This window comes from Salmo salar, chromosome 20, assembly GCF_965601325.2.
Source record: "Salmo salar chromosome 20, fSalSal1, whole genome shotgun sequence".
In the NCBI taxonomy this organism is placed as follows: Eukaryota; Metazoa; Chordata; class Actinopteri; order Salmoniformes; family Salmonidae; genus Salmo; species Salmo salar.
In genome coordinates this window covers 31,809,794-31,827,335 of record NC_138310.1, presented here as the reverse complement: position 1 = coordinate 31,827,335, position 17,542 = coordinate 31,809,794, and the positions used below count along the sequence as shown (strand labels likewise).

Here is a 17,542-nt window from a genome sequence, read left to right as displayed (position 1 = left end):
TTGCGTGGACTTAATTTTGCCGGTATTCACAATCACACAAATACATATTGTGCTCCTCTGGGCAACAGGCAAATAAACAATCCACTCTCGCATGTTTTCTTACCTTGTCAGGTGTAATATCTTTCACAGGGAGATTTAGTCATTAACTGTGGTTTTAAACAGTTTTCCTATACATTTATTCTATAGCAGCATACAGATGGGTATCAACACTATCCTATTCTATGAAATAAAAATGCACTCTAAACAAAAACCACAAAAACAAATCCAAGTGTCAAATGGGTTTTCGGAAGATTTTTTATTTTATTTTTAATAACGTTGTAACGTGGTGCGTACTGGCGGCAGAGAAGTCAGGCACAGGAGAGCGAAAACTGATTTACAACAGTGTCGTTTAATAAACATGGTAAACCACCGTAAACAGAACGATCAATAAATGGGTCAAACAAAACCCGGTATAATGTGCACAAACACTACAAGAAACAATTCCGGACAAGGACATGGGGGGAACAGAAGGTTAAATGCACAACATGTAATTGATGGAATTGAAACCAGGTGTGAGGGAAGACAAGACAAAACCAATGGAAAATGAAAGGTGGATCGGCGATGGCTAGAAGGCCAGTGACGTCGACCGCCGAACGCCGCCCGAACAAGGAGAGGGACCGACTTCGGCGGAAGTCGTGACAAACGTTCCATTGGGAAGTGCACAATTTCACTCCCCGAACTATCTATCTCCATCAAGTTCCCCAGAAGAAAGAGAAAATCACAGAAAATATTTCCCACGGGACTGCAGTTGTTACTTTTAATTCAGCCACAATGTGAGAGGCTGAGACAGAGTCATGAAAGAGAGTCGTTAGAAAAAGTCATGAGAGAGAGTTGTTAGAGAGCTGAATGTGTTTTTCACCACACCCAGAGAGCTGGCTGTTTCAGGCGAGGTGCAAGGTGTTGTGGGAATACAGAGGCCCAGCTGCACTTTGCAGATACACACCACTGTGCTTTCATGCCCAGACCCGTCAAAATGGCCCTGTCAGCTGCCTTTCTCAAGGGACCTGGTTTTGCACTACAGGGGGATTATAGCTTTTTTTATGAAACAGCTTCATGACCAAAGGTGTCTGGCAATTCCAGTCGATTGCTGTTTTACAACAACAAAAGATGAGCTTTACAGCTATAGCTAATTGCATGGATTTGAATTTTGCATAAGCAATTTAGAGATATAATTGAAGTACCCATAGATACGCACAGTAATGATTACAACTGTTTATTTGAACTTCTTTTCACAACAATGTTGCAATGGATCCCCACCAGTGTTGCTCCAAAAAACATTTTTTTTTGTGCCGTATCAGTGGATATCTGCAGAGAATCCAATCCCAAACTGTGACAACAGCTCCAAATGTGAGCTCACAAACTGTGATAATTGTAATCCCTGTGGCCCGGGTGTGCTAAGTGGCGTGCTGGAGAGCCACATTTGTTACATCCCTATCTGACTGGCTGCTGTTAGAATGACTGACTCATCCACTATCACGGGACTTGAAGATTTTATGAAAATCAAATAAAAAAAGCTTTATTTACATCCATCTCAGGACTTCATGGTGCGCTTGGCGACAGATCACACACCCATAATCTCAGCCGATTCAGAGGCCTGTCACTAGGGATAAAGTGTGCTCTGTCAGATAAGGTCCAACTCTTCTCTATTAGTAGTAGCAGCCCTAAAACCTCCATAGCTATTTCTAAGCCAAGGGCTGGTCGTCTCACTGTAGATCACAGACATATACAGTAAAACAGGCAATAGTCCTTTTAAAGTCAATGCCATAGGCGACCATCAATGCAGATCAGGTAAAAGTGCAGTGCCTTACAGATGTGCCAGATTTGATGATGAAGTGGGAAAATAATGTGTAGTAAGTTGTCTTGTTTTCTATAAGTCTCAATATCCTTTTTTACACTGAACATACTGTAGCCTCCTTTAAGACTATATCATGTGAGATATCTGGCCATAATTTATCCCCTGGTCAGTCTGACTGACGGAGGTTTAATGTTGTGTGAAAGTTGATCATGAGTCATAATCAATGATATATAGTGCCTTCATAAAGTATTCACACTTTTTCAACATTTTGTTGTGTTACAGCCTGAATTTAAAAATGATTAAATTGAGTGTCACTGGCCTACACACATTAACCCATAATGTGAAATAGGAATTATGTTTTTGAATTTTTTACAAAGTAATTAAAAATGAAAAGCTGAAATGTCTTGAGTCAATAAGTATTCTACCCCTTTGTTCTGTCTAGCCTAAATAAGTTCAGTAGTAAAGATTTGCTTAACAAGTCACATAATAAGTTGCATGGACTCACTCTGTGTGCAATAATAGGGTTTAACATGATTTTTTAATGACTACCTCATCTCTGTTCCCCCACACATACAATTATCTGTAAGGTCCCTCAGTCGAGCAGTGAATTCCAAACACAGATTCAGCCACAAAGACCAGGGAGGCTTTCCAATGCTTCGCAAAGAAGGGCACCTATTGATAAATGGTGGGGGAAAAAAGCAGACATTGAATATCCCTTTGAGCATGGTGAAGTTATTAATTACACTTTGGATGGTGTATCAATACAACCAGTCACTACAAAGATACGTGTCCTTCCAAACTCATTTGCTGGAGAGGAAGGAAACTGCTCAGGGATTTCAGCATGAGGCCAGTGGTGACTTTAAAACAGTTACAGAGTTGAATGGCTGTGACAGGAGAAAACTGAGGATGGATCAACATCATTGTAATTACTCCACAATACTAACCTAAATGACAGAGTGAAAAGAAGGAAGACTTAACAGAATAAAAACATTCCAAAACATGCATCCTTTATGCAATAAGGCACTAAAGTAAAACTGCAATAAAGGTGGCAAAGAAATTAACTTTATGTCCTGAATATAAAGCATTATGTTTGGGGAAAATCCAACACATCACTGAGTACCAATCTTCATATTTTCAAGCATGGCTGTGGCTGCATCATGTTATGGGTATGCTTGTCATCGGCAAGGTCTAGGGAGTTTTTTAGGATAAAAATAAACAAAATAGGGCTAAGCACAGGCAAAGTCTGGTTCAGTCTGCTTTCCAACAGACACTGGACTATAACCTAATACACAAGGCCAAATATACACTGAGTGTACAAAACATTAGGAACACCTTCCTACTATTGATTTGCACCCTTTTTGCCTTCATAACAGTGTCAATTCGTCAGGGCATGGACTCTACAAGGTGTTGAAAGCATTCCACAGGGATGCTGGCCCATGTTGGCTCCAATGCTTCCCACAGTTGTGTCAAGTTGGCTGGATGACTTTTGGGTGGTGGCCCATTCTTGATACACACGGAAAACTGTTGAGCGTGAAAAACCAAGCAGTGTTGCAGTTCTTGACACACTCAAACTAGTGCGCCTGGCACATACTACCACATCCCGTTCAAAGGGACTTAAATCGTTTGTCTTGCGCATTCACCCTCAGAATGGCACACATACACCATCCATGTCTCAATTGTCTCAAGGCTTAAAAATCCTTCTTTAACCTGCCTTCTCCACTTCATCTACACTGATTGAAATGGATTTAACAGGTGACATCAAAAAGGGATAATAGCTTTCACCTCAATTCCCCTGGTCAGTCTACGTCATGGGAAAGAGCAGATGTTCCTAATGTTGTGTACACTCAGTACAAAACTGGAGTTGCTTACCAAGACGACATTGAATGTTCTAGTTACAGTGGCCTAGTTACAGTTTAGACTTAAATCGGCTTGAAAATGTATGGCAAGACGTGAAAATGACTGTCTAGCAATGATCAACAAACAACTTGACCAAGCTTGAAGAATTGTTTAATGAAAAATGTGCAAATATTGTACAATAAAGGTGTGCAAAGTTCTTATAGACTTACCCAGAAAGACTCACAGCTGTAATCGCTGCCAAAGGTGGTTCTAACATGTACTGAGAGGGTGTGAATACTTATGTAAATGGGATATTTCTGTATTTCATTTTTAATACATTTGCAAACATTTCTAAAAACATGTTTTTACTTTGTCGTTATGGGCTATTTTGTGTAGATGGGTGAGAAAGAAAATAATATATTTTTTTATATATATAAACAGAATTCAGGCTGTAACAACAAAATGTGAAGGCACTGTACATGCTTATTGTGCTGCTCTCCATTGCGCTGCTCTCTGTTTTATCTAGTGTGCTAAGTATGCCACCCAGTGGCTCCTATGTGGAATTAGGATACTGTATCTCTCAGATGACTGCTATTGTGTCATTACTTGTTAAATAGAAAAATGTATTTGTGATGAACACGGTATCCTGTCAAATTTCTATAATAATATTATTCAGTAGTATTTGTGGTGCATGGTAGTCGGGAGACGGAACAGTGATTTGTCTAGGCTTTGAGAGTAGGGAGACTGAAAAAGATGGTGGAAGTGGTCTAATGGTGGTAGAATCAAGAAGAATTGGAATCTTGTCCAAAATAATGGAAAACAGTGTACAGTGATGAGAATGTCACTTCGTATCTTGTAGGAGTACGGCTTTGTAAATGAGGAGCAGCTGATCGAATTACCAATTTTGAGGAATCCATTTGAGATATCCAAACTGGTGGAGAGAGTGTTGGGTAGAGTGAAGGCTGTAAGGATCACGAGAGGCGGATCAGAAAAAAATGTGTTGCGTCTCACCCGATTTGATAAGTTTGAAGTGTTATGTGTGTCTCTTGGAAACAGGGCACCCCTCAAGGGGGTTATATCTGGCACATCGTGGGAAGTCGATGTTGAAGAGATTCAAAATATTCCTGGAGTGATTGATGGATGTCAAATTAATTGTGTGGTGAATGAAGAAAAAGTGAATAGTCCATCTGTTCTTTCGTTTTTTGATATGGAGTCTCTCCCTACTCAAGTGTAGTTAGGGTATAGTATTAACTACAGAGTCAGAGCATTTATCCCAAGTCCAATGCAGTGTGATCATTGAAAAGCTTTTGGTCATGTTTCAAGTGTTTGCAGAAGGGAGAAGCCGAGATGTCCAAGTTGTGGAAAAGATCATATAATGTGTTATAAAAGTGATGAAAATGTGACATGTTACAATTGTGGTGGGAACCATGAAGCCACGTCTTTCAAGAATGAAAGAGAATGATGTGGCCAAAGTCAGGGCTGTATAGAGCATTTCATATGCAGCAGCTGTTAAAAGGGTGGAGGGTTTGAATGGTGCAAGTGAAGAGTCCATGGTGGTGGATAGGCCTTCACTGCAGGCTGCAGTGGTTGCCTTTCACCAGCAGGATCCTGACATTTTAAAGGTTAAGAAGGTGGACTTCATGGCTTTTATAGCTATGGTGATTAATGGCACTGCCAAGGTGGAGAGAATGTCCAGGAAGATATAAATCATTGTGGATGGGGTCGAGCAGTTCCTGGCGCTGAAAGATTTCTCGGTGAAGGAGTTTCATGAAATATTGTCACAAGCCGAACCACCCTCAGGCCCTAGAGCCTGAAAAGGGAGATAAGGAGATTTGAAAGAAGGAAGAAGTGGGAGTTTTGATTTATCAATGAAATATTTTATTTGGATGGATTAAGTTTGTTTCTTATTACTATGGATTTTCTTTGAACCTTGTTTGGGTTTCAACCCATCCAGTTGGTGGCGGCAAAAACACCTTTTTGGGTTGTAGTCCGCCATAAAACCTACAGAAGAAGAATAAGAACCGTAGTTCTCTGGTTGCGAAGATGGAACTAGACCGGAACTATTGAGGCTTGAACCTTTGCCTCAGATCGGTGTACAGTGCCAGTAACACTTCACATAATGCTAGCTAGTTCGCTGTGGGGTTGCCTTAATTTCGTGAGTGTATTTCTAGGGTTGTTTCGTTATTTTATGACATCACATACGGTTTTCTAGAGACTGCATATATGTAGTTTGAACATACCAGTTATTCATTTGTTTCTTTTGACGCTTGACTAACGTTACTAGCTAGCTATACATGTCGCTAGCCGGGTATTTAGATAGCATTCGTGATAACGGTAGCTAACTAGCATCCATAGCAATCCAAATTAAGCCGAAGGCAGTAGCTAGTTAGCAAGCTTCATCGTGAGTGTTTGCTATGTGTCCGATCGTAATTACGAGAGTAAGCAATTCGAATTTGTAACACATTTTTGCAGTCAGATGTGCAGGTGACAGAAGTGAGATGTTGGCTAACGTTAGCGAGCTGTTTTGTTAGGACTAGCAGCTGACGTTAGCTAGTGTGCAGTAATTGTATTTACTGGAGTGACGTTCCGTGACAGTGGTTTCATCTCATAGAGAATCACTGTAGAACAGCATGACCTTAATCATGAGTCATGTATGTTACAAGATTAAGCTTGACCTTAGCCCAAGATGTACTGTTAAGGAGTCTAGGCTTGCGTCTTTGACTTTGGTGAACGTGAGCTAAGCTTGAGCTGAACAGTTACTTCTGCTTCAGTTGCTACAGTACAGCTTGAAACTGTCTTTTGTGCTTCCAGTTTCTCTTTCAGGCAGTTCCCTGTGCACCGCATATTGTCATTCTCTGCCAATGGGCTGACAACTGGTTGCTGAGATGTTGCTGAAAGACATTCCCCAGCAGGTGTTGATGCGCCCTCTTTCCCGAAATGAAGTAGTGGGAATGATAGTGAGACTGACCATCTTTGGAGCTGCCACCTACTACGGCATCAAATGGGTGGTGGAGGCAATGGACCCTACACATAAACAGAAGATCCAGGCCAAGAAAAGGGTATGCGCACATATTGTTTATGTTTAGATCTGATTCATCTTATAATATATATTTATGTATTATTGTTAGATTAACCATCAATTGTGTTAAGCAGTAGAGTGACATCAATCTCCTCCTCCAGGCAGAGCAGCTGATGAAGCAGATTGGAGTGGAGGGTGTCAAACTCACTGAATATGAGATGAACATTGCTTCACACCTGGTAGATCCACGCAGCATGAGGGTAAGGGAAATCTATAAAGTGTGACAGTTCTTCTTTAAATTGTATTTTTGTGACTTACCAAGTTTGTGGTGTTACATAATTGGTGCTTTGTACAGTAAGTTAGAGGAAAGGAGTCATTTTGCACATTGTTTATAAAGTTGTAAGGCTAATGATTTTGCTGCTCTTCATCTGTAGGTGTCCTGGAGGGATATTGCAGGGCTTGATGAGGTCATTTATGAGCTGCAGGACACTGTCATCCTTCCCTTCCAGAAGAGACACCTGCTGGCTGGATCCAAACTCTTTCAGCCTCCCAAAGGTGAATGCTTCAGGGCACATTTCACATCATGTTGTATTTTGCATATTTTTTTCTTCCAAAGTAAATTATTTTGGGTAACACTTTTGGACATTAAGTGAATGAATTATTTGATTCTCTCTCTGTCAACACCTCAGGGGTGTTGTTGTATGGGCCTCCTGGGTGTGGGAAGACTCTTATTGCCAAGGCAACCGCCAAAGCCTCAGGATGCCAGTTCATCAACCTGCAGCCCTCCACTCTGACGGACAAGTGGTACGGCGAATCACAGAAGCTCACCGCTGCTGTCTTCTCATTGGCTGTCAAGATCCAGCCATGTATCATTTTCATAGATGAAATTGGTGAGTGTGTCGTTACGTATCTCGTTTTAAAACTCATTTGTGAACCATTAGTGAGAGCCGTTCATTAAATATCCAGTAGTGTAATGCTCTTGATTGATATCCTTTACTGATTTCTTTAACCTCAACCATTATATAATCATATTTGAGGCTGTGTTCACTTTTGGAGTCTTATTTTTCAGACTCCTTCCTGAGGAATCGCTCCAGTCTGGACCATGAGGCCACAGCCATGATGAAGGCCCAGTTTATGAGCTTGTGGGACGGGCTGGAGACTGGGGCAAGCAGCCAGGTACCACCACCAACTCCCATAGTTAGATTTGTCTTATTTGCTCTTCCATGAGTATTGGCCATTGGTTTAATATCTTGCTTTGCTGGTTGTACAGCTAGTTAATGTTGTGGTATTGTTCTTGCAGGTGATGGTGATGGGGGCCACCAATAGACCACAGGATCTGGACCCGGCCATACTGCGCAGAATGCCCACCACCTTTCACGTGGGTCTACCGGTGAGATATACACACTTGAACGTTGTGAATGCACTCTGATAATCAAGCTGTCATGTTAAAAACTGTCTCTCATTATGTTATGTACTTCTGTAGACTACAAGACAGAGAACAGAGATACTGAAGTTGATCCTGGCAGGAGAAAATGTAAGCTAACACCATCTCCATCCCTTGGTTTCCTCTCAGATATCCAACCAGTTTGAGTTGTTTCATACCTATCCACTGTTGTGTTGGATTTCAAGGTTAAATGGTAACAAACATCACAACAAATGACAATTAAATCTGGAATAGTAATGATTTACGGTATCATGCCTGAATAAATGTACTGTATACTAAACCAACACTTTGTCCCTCTCTTCCTCAGCTAAGCAATGCCATTAATCTGAAGGAGATAGCAGAGAAGTCGGAGGGTTCATCAGGCAGTGACCTCAGGGAGCTGTGTCGCGATGCTGCCATGTACCGTGTTAGAGACTACGTCCGCAAGCAGCAGATGAAACAGATAGCCCAGCAGATGCAGGAGGACGACGAGGAAGACAAGTAACTACCATTACTGTTTCTAACTCAAGCATCAAACTGCTGGTCTTTGACCTTTTTACTATGCTGAATGTTACTATACTGTTACTATACTGTAAGTTACAGTATACCTCATTCTGTTGTGCTTGTGTTTTTCGCTTTCAACACGAGAAGTCTTCAGCTCTTAAAAGCTGCCAATGGTTGAACATTTTTCATAAAACACCTACAGTACCAGTCAAAAGTTTGGACACCTACTCATTCAATGATTTTTGTTTACTTTGACTATTTCCTACATTGTAGAATAATAGTGAAGACATCACAACTATGAAATAAAACATATGGAATGCTTTTCCTTCACTCTGCGGTCCAACTCATCCCAAACCATCTCAGTTGGGTTGAGGTCAGTTGATTATGGAGGCCATGTCGTCTGATGCAGCACTCCATCACTCTCCTTCTTGGTCAAATATCCCTTACACAGCCTGGAGGTGTGTTGGGTCATTGTCTTGTTGAAAAACATATGATAGTTCAACTAAGCCCAAACCAGATGGGATGGCGTATCGCTGCAGAATGCTGTGGTAGCCATGCTGGTTAAGTGTGCCTTGAATTCTAAATAAATCACTGACCGTGTCACCAGCAAAGCACACCACCACCTCCATGCTTCACGGTGTGAACCACACTTGCGGAGATCATCCGTTCACCTACTCTGCGTCTCACAGACACGCCGGTTGGAACCAAAAATTGGGACTCATCAGACCAAAGGACAGATTTCCACCGGTCTAATGTCCATTGCTCGTGTTTCTTGGCCCAAGCAAGTCTCTTCTTCTTATTGGTGTCCTTTAGTAGTGGTTTTGTTGAGCAATTCGACCATGAAGGCCTGATTCATGCTGTCCCTGAACAGTTGATGCTGAGATGTGTCTGTTACTTGAACTCTGTGAAGCATTTATTCGGGCTGCAATTTCTGAGGCTGGTAACTCTGCTGCAGAGGATAAGTTAATTAGAGGTAACTCTGGGGCTTCCTTTCCTGTGGCGGTCCGCATGAGAACCAGTTTCATCATAGCGCTTGATGGTTTTTGCGACTGCTCTTTAAGAAACTTTCAAAGTTCTTGAAATGTTCCAGTTTGACTGCCCTTCATGTCTTAAAATAATGATGGACTGTCGTTTCTCTTTGTTTATTTGAGCTGCTCTTGCCATAATATGGACTTGGTCTTTTACCAAATAGGGCTATCTTCTGTATACCACCCTTACCTTGTCACAACCCAACTGATTGCCTCAAACGCATTAAGAAGGAAAGAAATTCCACAAATCAACTTTTAACAAGGCACACCTGTTGAAATGCATTCCAGGTGACTACCTCATTAATACATGATGACCATATGTATTTCATGTTTTTTATGTCTTTTTATGGCACTATTCTACAGTGTAGAAAATAGTAAAAATAAAGAAACCCTTGAATGAGTAGTTGTCAACATTTGACTGGTACTGTATGTCTGCATCTTTGGTTGACCTCTGACCTTTGTCCCATCTCCAGAGAAGGGGTGGAGGAGCGTCTGCGGCCCATCACCCAGCTGGACCTGCTGTTCGGCCTGGACAAAATGAAGGAGTCCAAAAAGGCCACCATGCCCCAGGAACTCATACCCCGAGAGGTGCCTCTGGACTAAACCTTTCTTTCAGGCACCCTTTACAAATGCATTGTTACTGACCAGTGGCCTACCCAAGTGTTTATCCCCCCCATACACACACATCTCCCAGTCTTAGCACAGTGGTCCAAAGCAGTCTGAGAAAGATGTCCCTGGACCACAACCTCTCTGTACCCCTTCTCTTATCCCACACCAATACCCTTCAGTATCCAGTTAATTCCTACTGTCTGTCCACTGTTACAGATTGAATTGACCAACTTATTCCAACCTCCCACACAGTGTCCCAGAACATTCCCATTGCCCTGAGTCATCATAAAATACTAGAGCCTTAGAAATGGCCTTTGTACATTACGCTGGGGAGCAGGGCTGTCCACTGTAACGCTGTTGAACAGATGGCACAGGGTGAGAGGGACCGGACAGAGTCTGTCTCTAAGAACTCTGTCATCAATGTTATTATTGTTTATTTGTGTCGCACAAATCTTATGAGAAAATGTGAATCTATATTGGTTTTTAATCATGCTTTAAAAAAATACTGAATAAGGAATATTACTGTATTTGCACTGTCAATGTTCTTTTGGGCAAGCACTAAACTGTCCCAAGTGTCTAGTTGTCTGCATGTCTAATAGAATGAGAAACATTAGGTACATGTGTTACAGTTAGCAAAGACCAAGAGTCCCTTGGGAGTTGAATCAGTTGGTAAATCTGATATTCTGAATCTACTTTTTATTGAATGTTCATCACTGTATTTATTACTGTACTTCTCCAAATATTGGATTGAAACTATTCCTGACTACATTATTAATCTTTACTGACGAAGGTAGCTGCCTCATGTCTTCTTTTGTTATGTCACAGTAATATGCCCTTCATTGGTCTGCAGTCTTACAATCTAATGTTCTTGAAATAATTGTATGCTTTATATAATGTGAAAAAGCAGCTGTGCTTTTGCCAGGTCCATTATCAACAACCTTCAAACATGGGTATTGACCAGCACAGCAGTCTGTCTCAAAATGTCAATCATTCCAGCCTGTCTCCATGGAAACTAGACAGAGTTCTACAGTTAGGCCTTGGTCTCTAGGTGTGACCCATTGTCTGCTGTTTTCTGTTCTGTCTTTCATACAAGCTTCTGATTTAGACCTGGGACACCAGGTTTGTGCACCTTGTGAGAAATCCATTTCCTGGAAAAAGAAAACAACAGACCTCAGGTCCCTTACTCTCGGAGGACCATTGTTGTCCATCTACAGTCTGGTAGAATTGGACTGTAGTCAGGCACACAGTTCCATTATTTTATTTTGGACAACGCAGATTGTTTCTTTTGTTTGTCAGAATATTAGAACATGCAACTCTGGAATGGGCTTTTCTCAGTCTTGCTCATTAGCCCTCTACTTAACTTACTCTCGGTAATATGAATAGGGTGGCTGCTGCTGACTAAGGATTGGCCAGTCAGAGTTTCCTCTGAAGAGTGACCACAGGCGGGTGCTGTGGCTCCGCTACTCTCAGGTCAGCAGTATGAGTGGCAGGTCTGGGTGTGGAGTCGGACTATTCCCCCAGACAAAACACAGTACAGTACCTTTTGTACTTAACTGTGAGGAGACACATTATACATGGGTCTACGAGTTATATGTGGCTCACTGAATACCCCCGCCCCCCATTGTATGTAAATTGTGTGGAACTGGGCAGATCCAGCTGTTTAGAAATGCTTAAAAAGTCCCACTCCCTGTGTATTTATTTCCCACATCCTTCCCCACTGGCTTTCACTTTCTTTCCCTCTGCATAATCTGGTTTTGGTTTTTGATAATGATCTTCACTATGTATAAGCCACGGATGGCTGGATGCTGTCCAAGGTTGCCCACTATCCCTTCACTATTCACCCACTATCCCTTCACTATTCACCCACTATCCCTTCACTATTCACCCACTATCCCTTCACTATTTACCCACTATCCCTTCACTATTTACCCACTATCCCTTCACTATTTACCCACTATCCCTTCACTATTTACCCACTATCCCTTCACTATTTACCCACTATCCCTTCACTATTTACCCACTATCCCTTCACTATTTACCCACTATCCCTTCACTATTCACCCACTATCCCTTCACTATTTACCCACTATCCCTTCACTATTTACCCACTATCCCTTCACTATTTACCCACTATCCCACTATTATTTCCCTTAATTCACCTAATCTGTGGTGCATCATTGTCTCTAGAGCATATCTCTGATTTAACTCATCTGCTTCATACCAGGCTTTCAAAAAATGTCCTAGCTTGCATAGCACTCTGACAGTCATGTTTGCATGCATTTTCTGTAGGCGCTAACGATAACCATAGTGTTTGGCTAGGTCAATAGAGGACTGCTGGACCTCTACAAAGCCTGCTAATCTCGTGGGCCCATTTGGGAATGGAAAAGATTTGCCTGGATTTGGTCAGATAAATCTGAGTGTATTTTTAAAAGCAAAGGACAGCCCTTCAAAAACGTAGTTTCCCTGAGAGTAGAGGGTGCTACCAAATATGTTATTGCCAAAGCGTGGATAAATTGATGCTGGCAGTTGAAAGATTTTTACATTTCTAACACATCTTGTGATACTGTTGATGCGTATGTGTGCCATCTGGTTTTTGACTCCCAACTAACCCAATTCATCTTCATAAGAAGCATTAAAATGTGGGTCAAAAAGCAAAGCAAGGCTTCCATGTTCCCTCCCAGTTCTTGTCAATTATAGAACTTTATCCATCTCTTGGTAAACAACATGAGTGTCTCAACGGAAAACTTTCAGTTCCATTTGAACTTGAATGACTGTAGATCAGAGACCTGCTGAGAGGGATGTCTCTCAGTCAGGCTGTCGGTGGCTTTTATCACACAACCACTTCTTGTCTCGGACTTCAACATTTTTCGGTATCAGCTCTGAGTGGAGGCTTTGAAAAGGATCCATACAGACACACCAGCCTGTGCTCCTCATGCTGAGAAAGCAGTATCAGAACATTGTTTTGTCGACCTTAAAGGTCCAGTGCAGTCAAAAACAAGATTTTCCAGTGTTTTATATTTCCATATTATGAGGTTGGAATAATACTGTGAAATTGAAAAGTTAGGATAATGTCAGAGCTGTTTGAAAAGACTGTTTGAAATTTCAGCGTGTTTTATTGGGATGGAATGTTTGCCTGCCTGGTGACATCACTAGGTGGTAAATTAGTTAACAGACCAATAAGAGAGTTCCAAACCTCTCTGCTAATAACAGTTACTTTTCAGTTTTCACATCCCAAATCAGACCATCCCCAGACTGTCCTAGCGAAATTTGTGCTTGAGAAATTGCTCTTTGCTAAGAAGCATTCTTTGTTTATTTTTGACCATTTTCATTGAAAACCATCACAGTATGGTACTTAATTGTTACCCAGAAATTATTTGATATTGAGATAAAAACAGCTGTATTGGACCTTTTAACCTTTTTCCATTTTAGCTCTGAGAGGAGACAGTGGAAACAATCCATACTTTACCACCAGATATACTCCGCATCCACTCCCATACTGGGGCACTCTGTTCTCTCACGGCATGCCGCCGACTTGATCGACCTGAGCCTTGAGTAATCAGCGTCAGCTGTAGTTCTCGCCGCAATTCTCAGTAGGATATCCTGTTGGTTTATCGACTTTTTAATGGCGCACATGTTTTGTTTACTCACTACCCTGCTGAGTCATGACGGGTCAGTGGGAGTCCTCCAGTAGGGACCACTTTCATCATCATGTATGTGTTTTATTAGAAGGAAAGTATCATGGAGTGCTCCCGAGTGGCGCAGCGGTCTAAGGCACTGCATCTCAGCGCTAGAGGCATCACTACAGACCCTGGTTCAATCCCAGGCTGTATCACAACCTGCCGTGATCGGGAGTCCTATAGGGCGGCGCACAATTGGCCCAGCGTCGTTAGGAAGGCTGGGGTAAGCCGTCATTGTAAAATAAGAATTTGTTCTTAGCTGACTTGCCTAGTTAAATAAAGGTTAAAAAAATCCAGCAATAGGGAGAAAGGGAGCCACACACACCTACTTGATTAATAGCAGCATATGAAAAGGGTCATTCATTTGTATTTGCGTCAGAGGAGCCCAATAGAAGACAAACACTATCTGTAAAGCAGCATCTAAAGTGATGAATAGACAATAAAAACATCAACACAAATCAACTTTGGCTGCGTGGGCTTCTTCAGTACTGGAGGAGGTTTCATGCCCTTTGTGGTTATAATGGAATTCATATGTTCTAGGAATGGACAGTGGATCTGAACATGAATGGAGTTAAAGTTTACCACAGTAGGTCATGAAAATAGATGCACTCACTACGGTAAGTCACTCTGGATAAGAGCGTATGCGAAATGACTAAAATGTAAATGTCTTTCAACTTTACCACTGGACATAAGTGTTGCAAAAGAGCAATACCTTCTGACAGGTCTCAGAATGTTAGTCAGAGAAAATAAATTTGCTATTCGAGAGCAATTTCCAAGGCATCACACACACAGAGAAAGCTTTTATGAGTTTCAGACCTGTCCAGAGCCTAAAGTGGCTTATCCCTCAGCTCAACAATAAAAAGTATTGTTCTTAAATAACTTTTTTCCATTCTTCATCAATTAAATGACTTTTTCCCATTCTTCATCAAGCTTTTCTTCTCATTTTTTGTCTCTTCACCAAATGGAAGCTATATGTTAAACAGAGGCCAGGATATTAGGGCTGGTAATTGAGGCCTTCGGTCTGGTTCACTGCAGATGAAAGGTAAAATAGGGTGAGTGGTGGGCGACAGGGCATGTATCAGAGGAGGTGTTGAAAAAAGGTAATCTCCAGACTTGATGTAGAGTCTCAAAGGTGAGAATTACACTGCTCCTTCGTAGACCTGAAAAGCTCCTCCAAAATTAGAGGCCCAGCTTACCATTTTTCTGTGTGTGTCAAGGGGTGTAAATGATATGGCTGGCTACCCAAACTCCTTGCACCAGCCAAACGCTATGCCACGGCCGTTAGATTCTTCTCCGTAGTCTGGATTTGAGTACCTCCCCAACGATTTCTAGAACGCAAACACATTTTAAATGTTCTGATTGGCCCCAGAAACCGATATATTGGGCAAGAGCCAGAACACACGTGGGTAAAGTGGAATTTTGGAAATGTATCGTTGGCGTTGATACTCTGGTTATGTAGCGAACAATAGTGCAGTGGAATAATTCAGTTTGAGTCGTCAGGCAAGTAAATGATGCCCTTAAAAAGAAGCAAACTTGTCCTCCCCAATGATATGACACCCCCAATGTTGAAGTCAAACTTTCAGGTCTGTCAGTCTGATTTTGTAAAGAATAAGAATAAAAAGAGTGTGATCTCATCTGTTTCTTTCTTATGGTTGCTATCCACCATTCTCCTGTGCTTCCTTCCTTCCTCTCTGTTCCATGTTTACAATGGCCCTAATGAATCCTATCTGTTTATCAAGCTTGCTGCAAAGCCATAGCCAGCCTGTTATGATGCACTGTCATGTTCCTAAATCATGTGCTCAATTGAGAGGCAGCGGGTGTCACGTTGGCGGCTGTGTTAGCTATGTTAATCAGGCAGGACAAAAGCCATGCGCCCACTCAGGGAAGCGGAGATGGGATAATGATCACAAATTAATTGTGCACTGGGGTTCGCAGGCCTCCTCTCTCCACCACCGTCAGGCACACTGAAGACATATGAGCGAATGATTCACCTTGCACAGCACAGCACAGCAGGAGAGGAGGCAGAAGGCGTGCCCAGAGACGTGTGTAACTCCGTCACCAGGGCTGTATTTGGTGATGTGAAACGTTATGAACGTTGCAGATAGAAATAGAATGGATAGAGCTGACATGACTCCCCTGTTCTAGCTGACGGAAAATCAATCAATACATTTCTATTTGAACGTTCTGTAATGTTACATCCTCTGGAACAACTGCCTGGACATCTTTTGTTTGCCAACCGTTGCCATCGACATGTCTGAGTGGTTGGGAGGGAACGAATGACAGATGTTTTGGGCTGAGATTGACTTGACGTGGTTTTGTCTCTACAGTATTGGTTAATGATCAATTAAAGTCGCAATCAATTAAATCCAGACGTTGTAATTAGCTGTCCAACGAGCAGTTGTGCATGTCCAAACCGTTCTACACGAACAAACATTTTAATCTAATTGACAAATTATTTACATTTTAAGGATGCATTATTGTGACATTTTTTCACCATATGAAGTCTGAAGTGATTGTTAAGTAGAGCATTCTTAGAACCACTTGACGTATGGTGGATGTATTCACTAATAAATATTCAGTAGTTAAGCACTTGAAAGGGATTCAGTTGAAGGTGCTTTAGAACCAGCTCAGTTGTTTATGACACCCCCTACAAATGGATGTTGAATATGTATGTGTGGCACCATCATTAGCACATGTTCATATTTTATAGGCATGATGCTAATTACTTTACTATTTAGTATAGTGAGATTTGGGGGTAAACAGCTTATTTCCCAGGATAGGCACTCATTTCCTTGAAATGCATGTGGTTTTGTGAAGTCTGTATGTGTCTAAGCCAAACGTACACAACTCAAGTCATTGATGAATGCAGTCCTGCTGATTTTTCTTTCTCCCTGGAACTTGATTGCCCAGAGTCCACAGACCTGCACGGTGTCCGTATTAGTACAGCCTCAGTCTCAGCAGGAGTAGCCTCAATCAAATGGATGAACAAAAAACTGTTGACATAATGGTCAGAGTTGTGCACCTCTGTTCTAAGTGTTGTCTGAGATTGTAAGCAATGGACAATTTCAAAGATATGTACAGTAACAACACTTGGCCATAGGTGTAACCCCCAACTCCAATCTTTAATAGAGTTTGAGCCCTTACTGTAAAACAAGAAAAAGTTCCTCCAGGCAAGTAATCATGTTCTTGGTGTAGTGGCAATTTGTGTGACAAAAAAAGCTTAACGAAAAAGCTATTGAATGCTGGAGCCTGTGTCAAGAAGAGTCAGGCTAATTGGATGATTGAGCCTGTGTCAAGAAGATTCAGGCCAATTGGATGCTGGAGCCTGTGTCATGAAGATTCAGGCCAATTGGATTCTGGAGCCTGCGTCAAGAAGATTCAGGCCAATTGGATTTTGGAGCCTACGTCAAGAAGATTCAGGCCAATTGGATGATGGAGCCTGTGTCAAGAAGATTCAGGCCAATTGGATGATGGAGCCTGTGTCAAGAAGATTCAGGCCAATTGGATGATGGAGCCCGTGTCATGAAGATTCAGGCCAATTGGATTCTGGGGCAGACGTCAAGACGATTCAGGCCAATTGGATTCTGGAGCAGACGTCAAGAATATTCAGGC

At 41.8% G+C, this 17,542-nt stretch overlaps 1 protein-coding gene across 2 annotated transcripts; it reads left to right on the top strand.

The window, feature by feature from the left end:
* The first annotated feature begins 5,707 nt into the window (after nucleotides 1-5,707).
* Nucleotides 5,708-10,770, top strand: atad1a (ATPase family AAA domain containing 1a). Of its 2 annotated transcripts, none has more exons than XM_014161541.3 (10): nucleotides 5,708-5,825; nucleotides 6,482-6,729; nucleotides 6,851-6,949; nucleotides 7,124-7,244; nucleotides 7,379-7,579; nucleotides 7,759-7,865; nucleotides 7,990-8,079; nucleotides 8,173-8,223; nucleotides 8,441-8,613; nucleotides 10,118-10,770. In XM_014161541.3, exons 2-10 carry the CDS (start codon nucleotides 6,556-6,558, stop codon nucleotides 10,245-10,247), a joined length of 1,146 nt encoding a protein of 381 aa, XP_014017016.1. In that variant the 5' UTR covers nucleotides 5,708-5,825; nucleotides 6,482-6,555; the 3' UTR covers nucleotides 10,248-10,770. The 2 variants fall into 2 exon arrangements, with proteins under 2 accessions (XP_014017016.1, XP_014017017.1); XM_014161542.3 differs by lacking the exon at nucleotides 5,708-5,825 and adding an exon at nucleotides 5,836-6,108.
* Nucleotides 10,771-17,542: the final 6,772 nt, after the last annotated feature.

Bases quoted from the DNA above. Each gene is read 5' to 3' on its own strand.
- atad1a (XM_014161541.3), top strand. From the start codon at position 6,556: ATGTTGCTGAAAGACATTCCCCAGCAGGTGTTGATGCGCCCTCTTTCC. The intron at 8,224-8,440 runs GTAAGCTAACAC...TCTCTTCCTCAG, and splicing joins TGATCCTGGCAGGAGAAAAT to CTAAGCAATGCCATTAATCT. The intron at 8,614-10,117 runs GTAACTACCATT...TCCCATCTCCAG, and splicing joins GAGGACGACGAGGAAGACAA to AGAAGGGGTGGAGGAGCGTC.